General features: G+C 49.5%; 1 protein-coding gene across 1 annotated transcript in view; it reads left to right on the forward strand.

Annotated features, from left to right (window-relative positions):
- Positions 1 to 1,149: 1,149 nt before the first annotated feature.
- atxn10 (ataxin 10) overlaps positions 1,150 to 15,576 on the forward strand; it is a 42,372-nt gene continuing 27,945 nt past the window's right edge. The window contains exons 1-5 of the mRNA XM_036520354.1: positions 1,150 to 1,281; positions 1,584 to 1,775; positions 6,725 to 6,810; positions 11,888 to 11,984; positions 13,646 to 13,813. Of these exons, the coding sequence (XP_036376247.1) occupies positions 1,151 to 1,281; positions 1,584 to 1,775; positions 6,725 to 6,810; positions 11,888 to 11,984; positions 13,646 to 13,813 (674 nt within the window). The 5' untranslated portion in view covers position 1,150. The remainder of the gene's footprint in view (positions 1,282 to 1,583; positions 1,776 to 6,724; positions 6,811 to 11,887; positions 11,985 to 13,645; positions 13,814 to 15,576) is intronic.

Raw genomic sequence — 15,576 nt, forward strand, 5'->3', positions numbered from 1 at the left:
CTGGAGGTCAAGAAGTCTGTCCCGCTTTGGGTTTCACTTTCAGTGAACTATTACACACCAATGTGATGATGTGGGCTGCCAGACAGCTAATTGTTTTGAACGTTCCTTGTGTGATTATGATACACCCTACAATGAAAAGTGCATAAAACTGTTATACAGCACCTTCAAGAACTGAAAGTGACATTAACATTGATTTATGAATGTAGATGGAGAGATATCATACTGGAGAGAGGAAGCGTTTTGTTTTACTGTTTGACCGCTGATATAAACGTGAATTAGTCATCATCTGTGCATAAATTGTGCTCCAAGTGAAAGACGGAAAATGGAAAACAAAAAAAATGGATGAAATATGACTTTCAGTTCTGTTCATTATTCAGGTGCAATTTCTCAGCAGATGTGATATAAGCAGCTTTATTAGACATGAAAGGGGGTTTACATATACAGCTTAATACCGAGAGCCTGGAGGTGACACCTGGGCACAGAGACGACTGACTGGTGCAGCTGCACCACACCGCATCAGTCAGCAGGACCTGTACACACAGCCTCTGCATTCCCTGAAGAACCTGCCCCCTCTTCGCCTTTCACTCACCTGAGCCCCTTGCTCATCCACCCCCTGCTCCCCATCTGTGAGGATGAGGAAAATCAAACGCTGAACACCTTGTGCAACATGCATTTTTGAAAATGTGAAACATTTTGCATATGTGTATTCATAGAAGGTGAAGTATGTGTTGATTACAGTATACAGACATTGAATTACATATTGTAGAAATTCACTGATTAGAACAAAGACTTAAGATTCCATATTAGGAAAACTCAAAACAGATCTTGTACTGCGTGCATTTAAGTGTGTTCCCAGAAAGCGTTAGTGTTTCCCTCCCACATGAATGTGACTTGTGCAGATGAGAGGACACACTCAAAATGAGCAGCATTTCAGACAGCAGCGTTATTTCACAATGAGAAAATTATTATTTTTTTGTTTAGAATCAAGTCGGCGAACTTTCTGCTGCTCTGAATCCGTTTATAATCTATTTAGACACGCATCGTACCACGTGGCAGGCCTGCTGTAGTTAACCCCGCCCCCGGTGACGTTGACCAATAAGAGCCTGCAGAGAAGACCGGAAGTCGCAGCGGCAGAAAAAGAATAACAAAGATGGCAGCGTCCTCTCAAAACACGTTGGACATTGATGTAAAATTAAATGAAATAATTACTAGCTCTTTCACTCAGAAGCACTTAGACATTCTTCAGAGTCTGTCGAAGGCGCTCCGCGAGCAGGAGTTTAGGTACTAGTTCCTCGCTTAAACTGCGTGAACGCGCTACAACCCAAAACATAGCAACCAGGCTAGCTAGCCGGCACTGACAGCAGCTCCACTGCCGGTGCTTCCAGGAAAGCTGGAGTGACCGTCTAGCGATACTGTTAATATGTCATCTTAAAACGCTAGTGAGGGACAGACGTGAGTTTTACCGCTTGTAATCAGTTTGTCTTTAGTCTGTCATTGAGTGTTTCTTCCCACAGAAATGAGCAAACGCATATATGAATGCATAACATGTAGCTCTATAGACTGAGCTGTGTTTCTGTTTGCAGAACTTGCGTGGAGAGGGCGACCCTGCAGAGTCTCCTGCAGGTTTTATCAAAGCTGTCTGCTCAGATTGATGGTCTGGCGAAGGAGGGAAGCGCCGCGGAATCAGCGCCTGTGCTGCTGCAGCTGACGGCGGAGTGCTTCCGAAGCCAGAGGAACGCCTGCGTGCAGTGCGCCCGCAACCAGACCCTGCTGAGGTACCGCCCCCCCCCCGTCCCTGCGGCGGCTGGCGCATAAAGATGCGTGTCCTCAGCTGCCAAACACTCTGTTTGAACAGTGGGCAGACGCCGAATGCCAAAACTCAAGTGCATATTGACCTTTACACTGAATATTTTCGGAGAGGTCATTTGATGAGGGCTGTAGAAGATTCAGGAGATGTTATTGCCATTTGCACAGGTACAGGACAGTACAGGTACACTGGAATTTTTTGTGTGTAGCTCACTGAGTCAGCTTTTTATAAAAAAACAGGCAAAGAAAGGCAATTAAAAAGAGCAGCATAAGAAATAAGTAATAAAAACACCTGTATAAAAAATACACACTATGAATTATTGCACAGTAAATTATTGCACTGTTAAATTGAAAATATTCCACAAACCAAGACAAACCAATGGACTGGGGAAACTCTGTATGACAGAGACCCGGAGAGTGAGAGGGGTGAGGTAGTTGAGTACTAAAACCCAGTCCGTAAGGTGCAAGAGTGTTGTGAGGTGTTAAGTGTCTTAAGAAGTGTTGATTGTATGCTAAGATGGTGCTTCCCTGTGTGTGACATCGCCAAGCTCTCAGAGTCAAGCTTTACCTAGTTTTCTATTTATTATTTTCTAGAAGGGGTTTCTGAGTGTCAGAGGTTAGAGTGACGTGTTGAGCCTGCTGGGTTTTGGAGGTGCACAGTGCGGTTGACCCAGAGTGGCAGCTCATTTTACTGTCTTAATCTACTACCTTTAAACTGGAATTTATTCTATAATTTAGTGCTTAATGTTCCACATTTTAAACTATGGCTTCACACTGATGCTTCTCTACAGTATAGCTGATATATGCATATTGTTTTTATCCTTTTGTTATATTATGCCCTGCAATTTTCAGTTTACCGTGAATGCTGGATTTTGTCATATTTATAAAGTGACATATAATATTTGTAATATTTATAATAGTTGTCCTTGTGCAATTCAAGTAACATACTGTCAAAAATTATATATGTGTTACGTGATATTCTGTATAATTCCAATGAAAAACATTATAATGTTAAGCAAAATGACACTTTGGTAAGTTTACAAAGCTTGTGCTGAATGTGTCAGTGTTGGTCTCATTACTGTGTGGGCGTGAGGCTGCAGGCAGGGCTCCTCATGCTTCATACAGCAGCTGCACTCTGTCTGTCTGTCTGTCTGTCTGTCTGTCTGTCACACTCATCAGCACACTTCATCTTCATGTCTGTCCTCTTGTCTTCACTTCAGCGCCGAATATCAAAGACTCGTGGTTTGGATTTATGTCATCTGTCAGTTGAATCTTGAGTGCTCCCCAAATGGACGATCGTCTGAACTGTTTGCTGCCAGGAGAATATAGAGAAGCATGTGAAAGCAGCGTAAATCACGGCACTGGGCTCACGACAGCGCAGTTTTAGCTGCGTTTTGTCAAAGACAGCTGAAATTGTTTTGAGGCTGTTAGCTGTTGCTCCAATGTGCTGTCTCGGCACACGATGGGGGGTTCAAATTTCTCCGGTTTGCTGTGCAGTGCAGACTGTGGAGCTGGAAGAGGAGCACAGCAGTAACAGAAACACTTCACAGTGCTGGCCATTAGTGGCACGTTCACAGGGTTCTCTCTCCCTCCCTCCCTCTGTCCCTCTCTCCTCCTCTGTCCTGTTAGCATTGTGACAGCTGAGCTGTTTTGCATCCAGCTTGCCTTTGTACATCAGTATTTCTTTTTTTAGCTTTCCAGCAGCCGCAGAAAGCCAGAGGTTGTCCCTCTGATCTTAATGAAAGCAGTGTCTTTGAAGCTGGCAAACAGGCCAGAGTAACTGCTGTGTAAAAACAAACGTGGCACGCTAGAGCTGATAATTATTAATGCTTCACATTTGCTTTTCAAAAGCCAGTCAGCCCGCTCTGTTTCTCAGATCTGGGGTGAACCTCATCAATATGGTTTTGTTTTTGGTACCAGTCTGCACACAGGGAGTTAATGTTTAACCTGTGAGCTGCAGAGTTTTGGCCCAGCCAGATCGGCCGTTAGTGACCCACGCCACTCCATCACGCCGCTCCATCACGCCGCGCTCCCTGTCGGCGGAATTCCGCTGTCAGCTGCCTGATTTAGAATTCTTTACGGCCGCATTCCATTCCACCTCCAACAAAAGAACAAAGCAGCACCTCCAGAGCAGCGGCTGTCATCCCCGGTCCTCGGCCGCGTCCTCCCTGAAAAACATGTCACCGAGCGCCGAGGTGTTTGCTCACACTGCAGAAAAGCAGGGGAAGGGCCCTCTTTTCATCTTTTGTGGAGCAGAGGGAAAAAATGTTGAAAGGAGAGCTGTTATTAATCTGTGAAATTTATGGCCTGGTGTCCTAAGCTGTGTGCCCTTCTCAGGCATCGGGAGGTTCATTTCTCTCTCGGGGGCGGAGCCCATGTCTCCGGTTGGGAAAGACGTGTCCTGAAAAGAGCCCTGTGTTTTTGCTGAATTGGATTTCAATGCTGTTCCACACAATATCACGGCGCTGAGATCATGTGTATCATATGAATATAATTGATAGTGTGTAAGTGGTGTGGACCACACAGAGGAGCCTCCACTCTGTTTGTGTGTGTTGTGGAAATACTACAGTCATCAACATTCTAAGCATTCCCATAATATCATTTTCACGCTCATATTAGATTACCTCTGGAGAAGTGGAAAGAAACGGTATTGCATGTTTTAATGTAGTGGTAGAGTCTGAATGCTTTGACTCTTGCTGGGGGGACACAGGCGGAGTCTGAAGGGGACGCAGGGAAAACAGGGTGTGTGTTTGCAGTGTGTGATAGGTGATCTCATAGGAAATGAGGATCAGCAGTAAAGCTGGAACTGAGCTGTGCAGAGTGACCGGGGTCCCCTGGAAAGAAATGGTGCTTCAGCATGCATTCACAGCTGGTAGGAGGTGTGTGTGTGTGCTGAGCTCTGACCGCTGTGTGAGCACCTGTCTGCTGCTGTCTGCTGCTGTCAGAGCTCTGAGTACCTGCACATTACTGCTGCTGCCTCACACACCGGTCAGAGCTCTGAGTACCTGCACACTACTGCTGCTACTTTTCAGCGGTGTAGTCTGCAGTCTGTCCTTCTCAGAGCTGCAGGAGTGTAGTCTGCAGTCCCTCCCTCACAGAGCTGCAGCAGTGCAGACTGTAGACTGTCCCTCACAGAGCTGCAGGAGTGTAGACTGTAGACTGTCCCTCACAGAGCTGCAAGAGTGCAGACTGTAGACTGTCCCTCACAGAGCTGCAGGAGTGTAGACTGTAGACTGTCCCTCACAGAGCTGCAGGAGTGTAGACTGTCCCTCGCAGAGCTGCAGGAGTGTAGTCTGCAGTCCCTCCCTCACAGAGCTGCAGGAGTGTAGACTGTAGACTGTCCCTCACAGAGCTGCAGGAGTGTAGACTGTAGACTGTCCCTTACAGAGCTGCAGCGGTGTAGACTGCAGCAGGGCTGTTTGCTTGGCTCGGCGGGTTTGTGGCCCTGAGTCTGTCTCAGTGACAGTGACAGCCATGCAGCCTCGCGGTTGCGCTGGAAGCTTCGGCTGTCTGAATTAAAACCCTGTTTGTGTTCTGCATTTGTTTGTTCGCACGGTCAATTCTTTAATAAAACTCAGACTTTTTGGTATTTGTCAGATTCCTGAATAGTGACTCTGTGCATAGTCTTTCGTTTTGCGGCTCTTTCCCATGGAAAATGATGTCTGCGTAAACTACTGCGCTCCGTTTTTTTTGTCTTTGAGACAGAATGAAAAATAGAATGACTCTCGCTAATGTTCTCCTCACCACAATTAAGTGCAGACCCGCTGCACAAGTGGAAGCAGCTTCAAGTGCTCTGTCTTATAAGAGATTCCCAGGCTTCAACACAAGAGGAGAAAATAAAATCACAGAAACAGTTACAACTCTGTCCACTGTTAGTGAAATTCACTTAGTCCATATCCAGGGTCACTTTCACATCTGACTTTTCTCTGCGTTGGTGGTGGTGAAGTTTGACTTCTGTCAGTTGTGCTCTTGGGGATGTAAAGCATTTGTATTTGTGCGCAGAAGCTGATGTCAGAGATGTGCTGCAGGTCTCTTGTGTGCTGACAGTCACTGAGAAAGTGAGGCAGCCAGTCCTCAGACATCAGGCCTCCAGCAGAAATGCCTTCCTCTTCCTGTCTGTATCAGTCACCATTACCATCTACACATGTATCACAAATGCAAAGCCTGAGCAACATGCAAAACTCTGCTGCGTGATTCATCCGGTACGTCGCCCTGTGTTAGATATCACAAGCGTATGCATGTTGGAAGTGTGCTTCATTAAATTAAAGCCTTCTTCAGCTTTTAAAGCTCATAATCTGTAATAAGTAATTACAATATGTAATGTGTCAGAAGATGTAGGCCCACGAATATAGCATCAGGGTGGTGGGACACTTGGTACACAGCCATTAAATTATGGCACAGATATTTACCATTGGAGGAGTGTAGAGCAGGAAGGGGCTGAATCTCCTCTGTGTGGTTGAAGGGTTCAAATGATTATTCTTATCAGGATGGAAACCCGTGTGTGCTTTTGTACAGAGAGCGAGATGCGTGTGTCTGGGAGCAGGTTTCTTCTGGTTTGATTCCATAATATGAGATGTGTAATTATTTGTGGAGTGCCCGGCTGTGGATTTGGCCCGTATCTTCAGACCCCCCTTCTGTGACCTCGGAGAGAGGCAGACCACACACCTCACCCCGGCCCAGGCACGGTCTGGCCGAAACCTGCACCCCAGAGCAGCCCACAGAGGGGGTCTCTCCCCTCATCGCCCGCCCCCCAGCCCCCAGCCCCCCCCAGCTCATAGAGGCAGTTTCCCTTCACCCTTGCCCCGTGCCCCTGGACCTGCCTGGGACAGTATCTGTGTGGTGCACATAGATATGGCAGAGATGATGGAGTGTAGACATGGAGGCAGTTCGATTAAAATCCAGTGCTTCTGTTTCCCAGGGACCTGGGCTTCATTGAGGAGTCTCTGCAGCTGCTCGCAGTGCTGTCCGAACTGGAGCCGGAGACCACAGCCTGCCTGTTTGAGGGTAAGTCCTGTCAATCAACTCTCTGCCTAGCAAACATCCTGTTGGCCGGAGGAGGTGGGCGTGGCTGCTCAGCCGCCCTGTTCTGAGTGTGGTGCTGTAGCTGCTTTGTATTAGAGACTTTGCAGTGGCGGTGGTGACCGTCGGCTGGGTGTCGGGGACAGGGGAGAGGGTGACCGCGCTCAGCGTGCTCCCAGAATGGCAGTGAAATACATTGTCTCTTTAAAGGGTGATACAGAGTATCATTGCACAATGATGTCTTTAACACAGGACACCGGATCTGTGGCTTTCTCTGGTGGTGAACCGCATTCCAGATGTGAGCCCCCCAGCGGCCCCTCCTGGGAGCCGGGCAGGCTGCGAGCTCAGGGAGGGAGCCGTCTCTCCCCGAGGACATGCATTCCTGCTCTGTGCTGCTCATACGCTGCTGTTACTCAGAGTTACAAAGCTGTGCTCGCTACAGAAACAGGCAAGCAGGCGTTTTCCTGGAGAGACTGAGACAGTGAGGGGCCGCAGTGAAGGAGACACCAGCTCAGAGCTCGGCAAAGAGGGAGACCTCTCTGTGAGCCTGCAGCTCTCATAGGGACCACGGCTTGTTAATGATGAGCCCTGTCACAGGAAGCCCCCTCCCAGAAAAGGCACCTCACTATGACACAAATGCGCTTACTCAGAGTGCTGTGGTAAAGTATATCCTATGCGTCAGTAGCAAAGTGTATCTTGGAATTATCAACATATATTTCATGTATAAGTGTTTCCCGGAGGGAAATAAGGTCATTGTGCCAGTATACAGGCCTGTCTGATAGAGTGATCATGATGTTATTCATATCGTTCGGTCTTCATGGTCTGTGGGAGAAACATGCTGTACTCGGCAGGGAGGAGGTGGCAGAGGAGGCCCTGTGCAGCGCTGATATCTGCTGCTCCTAATTGCACGGTGGGCACCCACGGTGTATAAATAGGAAAGAAGACCACACAGCCTGCCTGGCAGTCAGCAGCACCGCATACTCTCAGACCCAGCTTTGGGCCCTGGCCCTCCGCTCGGTATTTTCCGTGAGCGCGGGGGAGCGTGTTTGGAGAGGGTGCAGACAGCGCCCGTGTGATGGGGAGTCTCCAAACCCCCTTCCTCTACAGTCCTTCATTAAACAGTTCAGCAGTGCTGATTGGACAGCAAGTTCGCCCAGGCCACGCCCACGCGCCACAGGTCAGAGCGAATGGGAGCAGAGGTGACAGGGCTGTAACTGGACACCTGGCGCAGAGAGCCAGAGAGCGGGAGGTGGCTGTGACCTGTCCTGTGAGGAGTGTGATCCCTCACTGAGGAGAGGTGGGCTGCGGGGTCTGGGAGGCCTGGCGGGGAGGAGGGCAGTTTTATGAGGTGAGAAGTACAGTGCTTTCCCTGGAGGAGAAAGAGCCCACACTGCAGCTCTCAGGATCTCTACAACAATCACAAATAAAGAAAAGGGGTGATGTCGGTAGGAATCTGTGGCTTTTGGTCTCCCGTCTGCCAGCACAAGTTTAGATCCCCCCTCCAACCCCCCCCCCCCCAATGACACGTTGAAATTAGCTGCGGTCGGGGTTTCTCCAAATACACAGCAGATTCACACAAATACTTCTCCCCACCTCACCTCACCCTGCTGTACCCGGGGTAACCACACTCTGGGGCTCTTTGCAGAGCCAGGCCAGACCCATAATTTTGCTTTTGTTTCTGCTGCAGCCTCAGTGCCTCACATATAAAGATGGAGGCAGTGCTGGGAAGGTCACCGTGAAAAAAATAGACTGCATGGCCTTCGGCAAACACCGTAATGTATATTTTGTTGTGTGTGTGCGCGCACGTGTGTGTGTGTGTCTGCTCCGTAATGAAGACCGGGCCGGTTCAGACTGCCCGTTGCTGGGCTGTTGGTTGCAGCGCGTGTGTGTGTGTCTGCTCCGTAATGAAGACCGGGCCGGTTCAGACTGCCCGTCGCTGGGCTGTCGGTTGCAGCGCGCGTGTGTGTGTCTGCTCCGTAATGAAGACTGGGCCGGTTCAGACTGCCCGTCGCTGGGCTGTCGGTTGCAGCGCGCGTGTGTGTGTCTGCTCCGTAATGAAGACCGGGCCGGTTCAGACTGCCCGTCGCTGGGCTGTCGGTTGCAGCGCACGTGTGTGTGTGTCTGCTCCGTAATGAAGACCGGGCCGGTTCAGACTGCCCGTCGCTGGGCTGTCGGTTGCAGCGCGCGTGTGTGTGTCTGCTCCGTAATGAAGACCGGGCCGGTTCAGACTGCCCGGGCTTTGGCACGATGGGTGCTGTTCTTACAGTCAGTGTTGATGGAGGAAACTCTGGAGCTGTGGGAGTGCAGCATGTAAAACTCCTCTGTGCTGCTGCTGCTGCTGCTGCTGCTGCTGCTGCTGCTCATCGCTTCCTCGCTGCTCCTGCTTCCCTCCAGAGGCCCATAGCAGCAAACGATTAACTGTGAGCCGGGCTGGAAAAGTACACCAAGGAAGACTTTTTATGACTGGAATGAGTCTATTCTGACAATTACAGCCTGAGCAGCCATTCATAATTTCCTTCCATGATATTATTTTTAAAAGAGGGGTATTTTTTAATACATTTCTGTGACTGTGTTTACATACACATTAATATTCCGCTGTTAAAGCAAATATTCAGATATTCCGACTATGGAAGAGGTCAAGAAAGCCTCTTCTTCCAGTGAGCAGAACCTGAATCAGCCAGCATTACAGTTAGGAGAAAGCTGAAAAAACCTGGAATATTGCTCTGTTAAACAGAACCATCTCCGCTGCCCATCTCCGCTGCCCATCTCTACTGCCCATCTCCGCTGCCCATCTCCGCTGCCCATCTCCACTGCCCATCTCTACTGCCCATCTCCGCTGCCCATCTCCGCTGCCCATCTCCACTGCCCTGCCCATCTCCACTGCCCATCTCCGCTGCCCATCTCCACTGCCCTTGCCCATCTCCACTGCCCTTGCCCATCTCCACTGCCCTGCCCATCTCCACTGCCCATCTCCACTGCCCTGCCCATCTCCACTGCCCATCTCTACTGCCCATCTCCGCTGCCCATCTCCGCTGCCCATCTCCACTGCCCATCTCCACTGCCCTGCCCATCTCCACTGCCCATCTCCACTGCCCATCTCCACTGCCCTGCCCATCTCCACTGCCCATCTCCACTGCCCATCTCTCCTGCCCATCTCTACTGCCCATCTCTACTGCCCATCTCTACTGCCCATCTCTACTGCCCATCTCCACTGCCCATCTCCACTGCCCTGCCCATCTTCACTGCCCATCTCCACTGCCCTGCCCATCTCCGCTGCCCATCTCCACTGCCCTGCCCATCTCTACTGCCCATCTCTACTGCCCTGCCCATCTCCACTGCCCATCTCCACTTCCCATCTCTACTGCCCATCTCGGCTGCTCGGCCTGGAACATCGGCTTCATCCGCACTTTCTAGCACCATGTAGATTGTGTTCCTCAGTCCGTGGCGATAAGAGTGAAGCATGAAGCTTATGTGCCTCAGTAAGTGTACAGGTTCATTCACAGCCGTGAACAATGGTATGTATTTATTCATAAAGCTTTATTTCACGTAATCTTCAGTGGAGTTTTTATACTTTGAAACTAGGCAATTACCAGTATTGATCGTCCCCCAGTCTTTGGAGCTCCTGAGAGGGTCCCTGTATCCCCCACTGCAGGCATCAGAGGGCTGTGGCAGCCATCCCCGCAGCCGGGGGCTGATGGGTGTATCTCTTCACATCTCTTCCACAGCCGATACTGCAGCGCCGATCACCACTGCACAGTGCACACACTTCCTCACTGCACACCTGTGATGCCTGATTGGCTGATAAAGGACACTCAGATCGGCCCACCGGGAAAATTCCCGAACTTCCAGATGGCCAGTCCGCGCCTGGGTATGAACATGGCCGTGATGGAATTTTGTATCTCTCCCTGGAAAGGGTCTTGCTTTTTAACTTTCACTTTTCTGTACTTCATGCTTGTATTCTCTGAAAGGCGTCTGATTGGTTAATGTCGCCTCAGTCACGTGTGCCACTGGGCAAAGGAATGAGCGGCATATATGGGTGAAACGTCCCTGCTGTGATTGGGCTGTTTCTCAGAACGGCCCTATCATGGGTGAGCAGCCTTCCCAGACTATAGTGTAGTGGGGCAAACCGTACGGTGACCCTTTCTCGTCAGCGTCCCCACACTGCATACGTATCTGCTGGGGAGGCTGTGGATTTCCTGCACTGAGCAGAGCACTGTGGTAGTGTGTCATGCAGCAGTGCTGTGCTGGGGACGTTGGTGCAGTGGCCTGTGTCCACGGCACTTCCAGAACGGAGTCAGAGTGGGCATGCTCACTGTGCATCTGACTCTTCCAGTCAGATCCATTCTAACAGAGGCCGGTGGGGGGAGACAGGGCTCTAACCCACAACTTCCTCAGCAAAAACAAACCATTTCCTGTAGAAGCCGTCCTAAAAATGCATCATAATCCCTAACCTCAGCTTTTTAAAGGACGTTTCCTTTACAGTAACGCTCCAGACTCTGGACACAGTGTTCCATCTGGGAGAGACGGTGAGATTTGTGACATTTCCCATGAATCTTTTCCATGTGTCCTACGCGCCGGCCGCAGAATGGCCTTCGCCACAGCCCAGTAATGAGCCACCGTCAGAGCGCTGCCCCGCGGCCTCTCCCTCACAATAACAGCACTGGCTGCCAGCTCAGGACTGTCACTGTGTCCCATCATCACTGAGACACAGCAGCGGCCTCTGTCCTGCCCGCTGCGGTCAGCCAGCTCCGCTCCGGCACAGTGACAGCACAGTGACAGGCCCTTTGCATTCATATGCATTCCACTTAGCCCCACATGTCAATGTGAATTTCTGCAGTTTATACTGTTGTATTACATGGTAAATGGGGAACACCTTGGGCCAGATCCGCAGGTAGAAGCTGCACTCACCTTAAAGGTGCAAACCCCCTGCTGTCCCCAGCAGTGATGAGCCAGGTTGCTCCGGGTGCTCCAGAGGCCGCGTTGATGTCTGTGTGTCTGGCAGAGCCACGCGGCTCTCGCTCCCCCTCGCTAAACGTGTTTTTTCCTGTCTCCGTCCACCCAGCTCTGCGCTGCGGGATCCAGTTCCTCGGAAACCTCGCCGTTGGAAACCAGGTTTGCAAAGATGACATCTGGAAGCGCAGTTTTCCACGTCTCTTCTTGTAAGTGTTTATACTCGAGACCACGGCCGAGTCTAATCTTGTCATGTTTTATTATGGCTTTTATTAAAGGGGCTATTGAGCGGGGAGCAGCGCAGTCACACGCAGTTCCACGGTGGAGACACTGTCCGAAGCTCGGTTTCACAAGTGTAAATAATCCCCAACGCTCTTAAATCGATAACCTAAATTTAGAGGCTGTTTGGATTTGTTCAGACCTCTCTGACACATTGGCCTTTCTGTCTCAGCTCAGCATCATGGTCAGGAGAGGCTCTGAGAAGCTCACTCATTATTTTTGCAGAAAGAATGGTGGAAAGTATATTGCAGTTTCTCACCAGCCTCACACAGAATGCAATGGTAGACTATACACATTGTGCCCAAGTAAACAGTGCTTTCTGCATTATGAAAAATAAGACTATGAAGTTATAATAATGAAATTTATTTACATGGTGATGTTTCTGGTACATAATGAAAGGTCATTGCTTTCAGTACATTTGTGCTGTTTGGAAAGGAAAGTTAGAAGGCTCTTACATGCTCTCATTGTGGGGAAAAACCCGGTTATTTTGTCTGCATTTATCAGTCTGTTTTATGTGCATGCAGTAAACATGGTAAGCCAGCGCATTCTCACCAAAGCTTTAGCTCCTGTTTACCCTCAGACAAACACAAGCCATGCACATGAAAATGATTACTATACTTTATACAGTATATTACATTTCACAAATCTCAAAAATATTCTTGTTCCAATCATGTAAACAGACTGTATTGTTGCGCTAGGCAACCCTAATTTTGGTTGTGTCTGCTGAATCATCTCTTCCAATGGTTGAAAGAAAACAAATCCTATGTGATAGTTTGATGTCCGTCGTGCAAAAAGAGTTTAAATATAGGAGTTTGCCATCCGCCAGACGGTATTTTGTTAAAAACCATTGCGCTCTTGAATGGTTTAATAACATGATGTCTTATTGTGTGGAGACTGACAGACTGTTGCATGAAGGAGCTTTCTGCTTTCCATTAGAGCAGATGAATCAGTTGTTCCTGTTGTCTAGCAATGTGAAATTCATTAATGCCAAATTTAAGCAGCACTGATTTCTCTTGGAGACACTGGAACTGTGGGACACAGATTTTATATGCATTCGGGTGGCCTATACATTAAAAGGCAGCTCTTAAAGTAAGATGAGAATGACCGTGAGAGTGACTGTTTTTGCATGGTGATGCCACGGGGCATTAGTGCTGACTCAAAAGCAGGTTCAGCCCATTTGCATAACTGGGCTGCATTTCCTTTTGTCTGCAGAAATCTGTAAAAAAACGATCAGCACCGTAGTGATGTAGAGACCCAGAGGTTCAGCCCTGGTTTGATCTGTGGTGCTGCAGTCATTGTGGTCGGCGTGTTGTTGAGCATGCAGTAAATTAGTCTAGTAAAATATTTGTGCTTTAGCGGGCTTTACAATGACTCTCATGTTTTTGCAGACAGACCTCTGGTGCACAGCTACGTATGTGACAGCCAGCCTTGAGAGGGGAGGTGGCAGAAGTGTTTTCTCTGGCTCATTCTGATTGTAATGACTGACAGGCGATTCCATCGCAACACCACACACCTGGGTGACAGGGCACCTGAGCCGCCTGTGACAGACATGTCCGGCTGCTCGGTCTCACCTGCTGCCGCCTCTCTGCAGGGACCTGCTGGAGCACAGAGATCAGAAGACTGCAGCCTACACCTGCATGGTGCTCTACACCTGCCTCGATCAGCACAAGCTGAAGGAGCTGGTCCTGAAGCCGGAGCACCTGGAGGTGGCCAGGAAGGTGATCAGGCTGTGCAGGACACAGCCTGAGCTGGACTGGGCGTAGGTGTCCCTCGGCACTGTGCGGGCTGTGTGTGCGTGTGCGTGCGTGTGCGTGTGTGCGTGTGTGTGCGTGTGTGCGTGTGTGCGTGTGCGTGTGCGTGTGCATGTGTGTGTGTGTGCGTGTGTGTGCGTGCGTGCGTGTGCGTGTGCGTGTGTGTGCGTGTGTGCGTGTGCGTGTGCTTGTGAGTGTGTGTGTGTGTGTGTGTGTCTGTGTGTGTCTGTGTGTGTGTGTGTGTGTCTGTGTGTGTGTGTGTGTGTGTGTGTGTGTGTGTGTGTGCGCGTGTGTGTGTGCGTGTGTGTGTGTGTGTGCGTGTGTGTGTGCGTGTGTGTGTGTGTGTGTGCGTGTGTGTGTGTGTGTGCGTGCACACTCCTTCCCTTTTGCCTGTGGATTCTGAGCAGGATGAGAGGAGCTGTGAAATGTTGGTGTAGTTTACGGAGCAGCAGTTTGCATGGTCCGCGGTGCGTTCATTCTGCTGCTGAGCGGCTGTTTCGATCATATTGGGGAGAAAAGCGTAGAGCTGTAATTCTGATATGCCAGGCACCGCAGGACGATGGAAAGCTTTGTAAAGTGCAAGGTCTCAGTCTGAGAGCGTTCATCAGGTGAACTGACTCTCCAGCGCTCCTCGGGGCACAATGATGTGTCTCTCCCACTGTCTGCTGCCGCAGAAGGTCTGAGAGCCCTGCTGAACAGAGGCAGTGTTGAAGTGCCCAGGTCAGCATTAGCTGCGGCCCCAGGAAGGCCTTTCCGCTGTTTGCAATGTGGGAGGACAGGAAAGAAAGGCTTTCTTACTTGGACAGACGTCCAGTCATTGTACTTTCTCTGGGAGAGGGAACTTTAAATTGAGCATAACAAATGGTCAAGGCAGCCCACAAAACCAGATGAATTAGCATATGAAATATCTTTAGGATGCTGGCCTTGCGTCTGCCTCACTCTGTCTGCTGGTGCAGGGATGGAGTCTCCATCCGCTTCCCGTCTGAATCCTGGCTGGGCGAACCCGAGTCTCAGGGCTGGAGAGTGGACAGGAGCCGGTTTATTATTAAACCAATGAATTGAACAAGTGTTGACACAAATGTTCCTCTGGGACTTGGAGCTGGACTCAGGGCTCTTTCCACACTTTTGGAATTTGTGGGCTGAAAAATTTTCAAGACCAAGAAATGAACAAATGGATACAAAAGATGAAATTTGTGATATGTTGCATTGCATTAAGAGGCCTTTCACATATGGCATTTGACTTCTAGCCTAGCACTTTCTGTGGTAAAAAAAAAAAAAAAGAGGTTGAGAAATGATTTTGGTTTCACATTAAGTACAGTTCCTCTGCTGTGCTGGAGGTGCTGGATAGGACTGCACATTAGCCCTGGTACCCGCGTTTTAGAGCACTAATGGACATGCTCCTGCGTTCTGATGCTCTGTTTGAAGTCAAAGGTGGTCTGCTGTTACAGCACTGCTCTCAGCTTCCTCTTCTCCACTGTCATTTAGGAGCTTTTCATCCTGCTCATTTTCACTTAGAATTAGGAGGCTAACTGCTGCTTCCTGCCCTCTACACTTAAAGAGGCTGACAGGTGAGACTTTGATCAGTGTGAAAGGATGGCTGTGAGGACTGAGAGCTGTCTTTAGTGTCATTTATTTAATTGGCAGTACTGGGATACAGACGCACAGCACAGCAGTAAGTACCGAGCATTCAATTGAAGTTGTTCCATTACATGCCACTAAATCAGAGGAACAAAAACAATTCATTTAACTCATTTAAATCTGGATGGATGCG

The sequence above is a fragment of the Megalops cyprinoides genome, chromosome 25 (assembly GCF_013368585.1).
Source record: "Megalops cyprinoides isolate fMegCyp1 chromosome 25, fMegCyp1.pri, whole genome shotgun sequence".
NCBI classification, from domain to species: Eukaryota; Metazoa; Chordata; class Actinopteri; order Elopiformes; family Megalopidae; genus Megalops; species Megalops cyprinoides.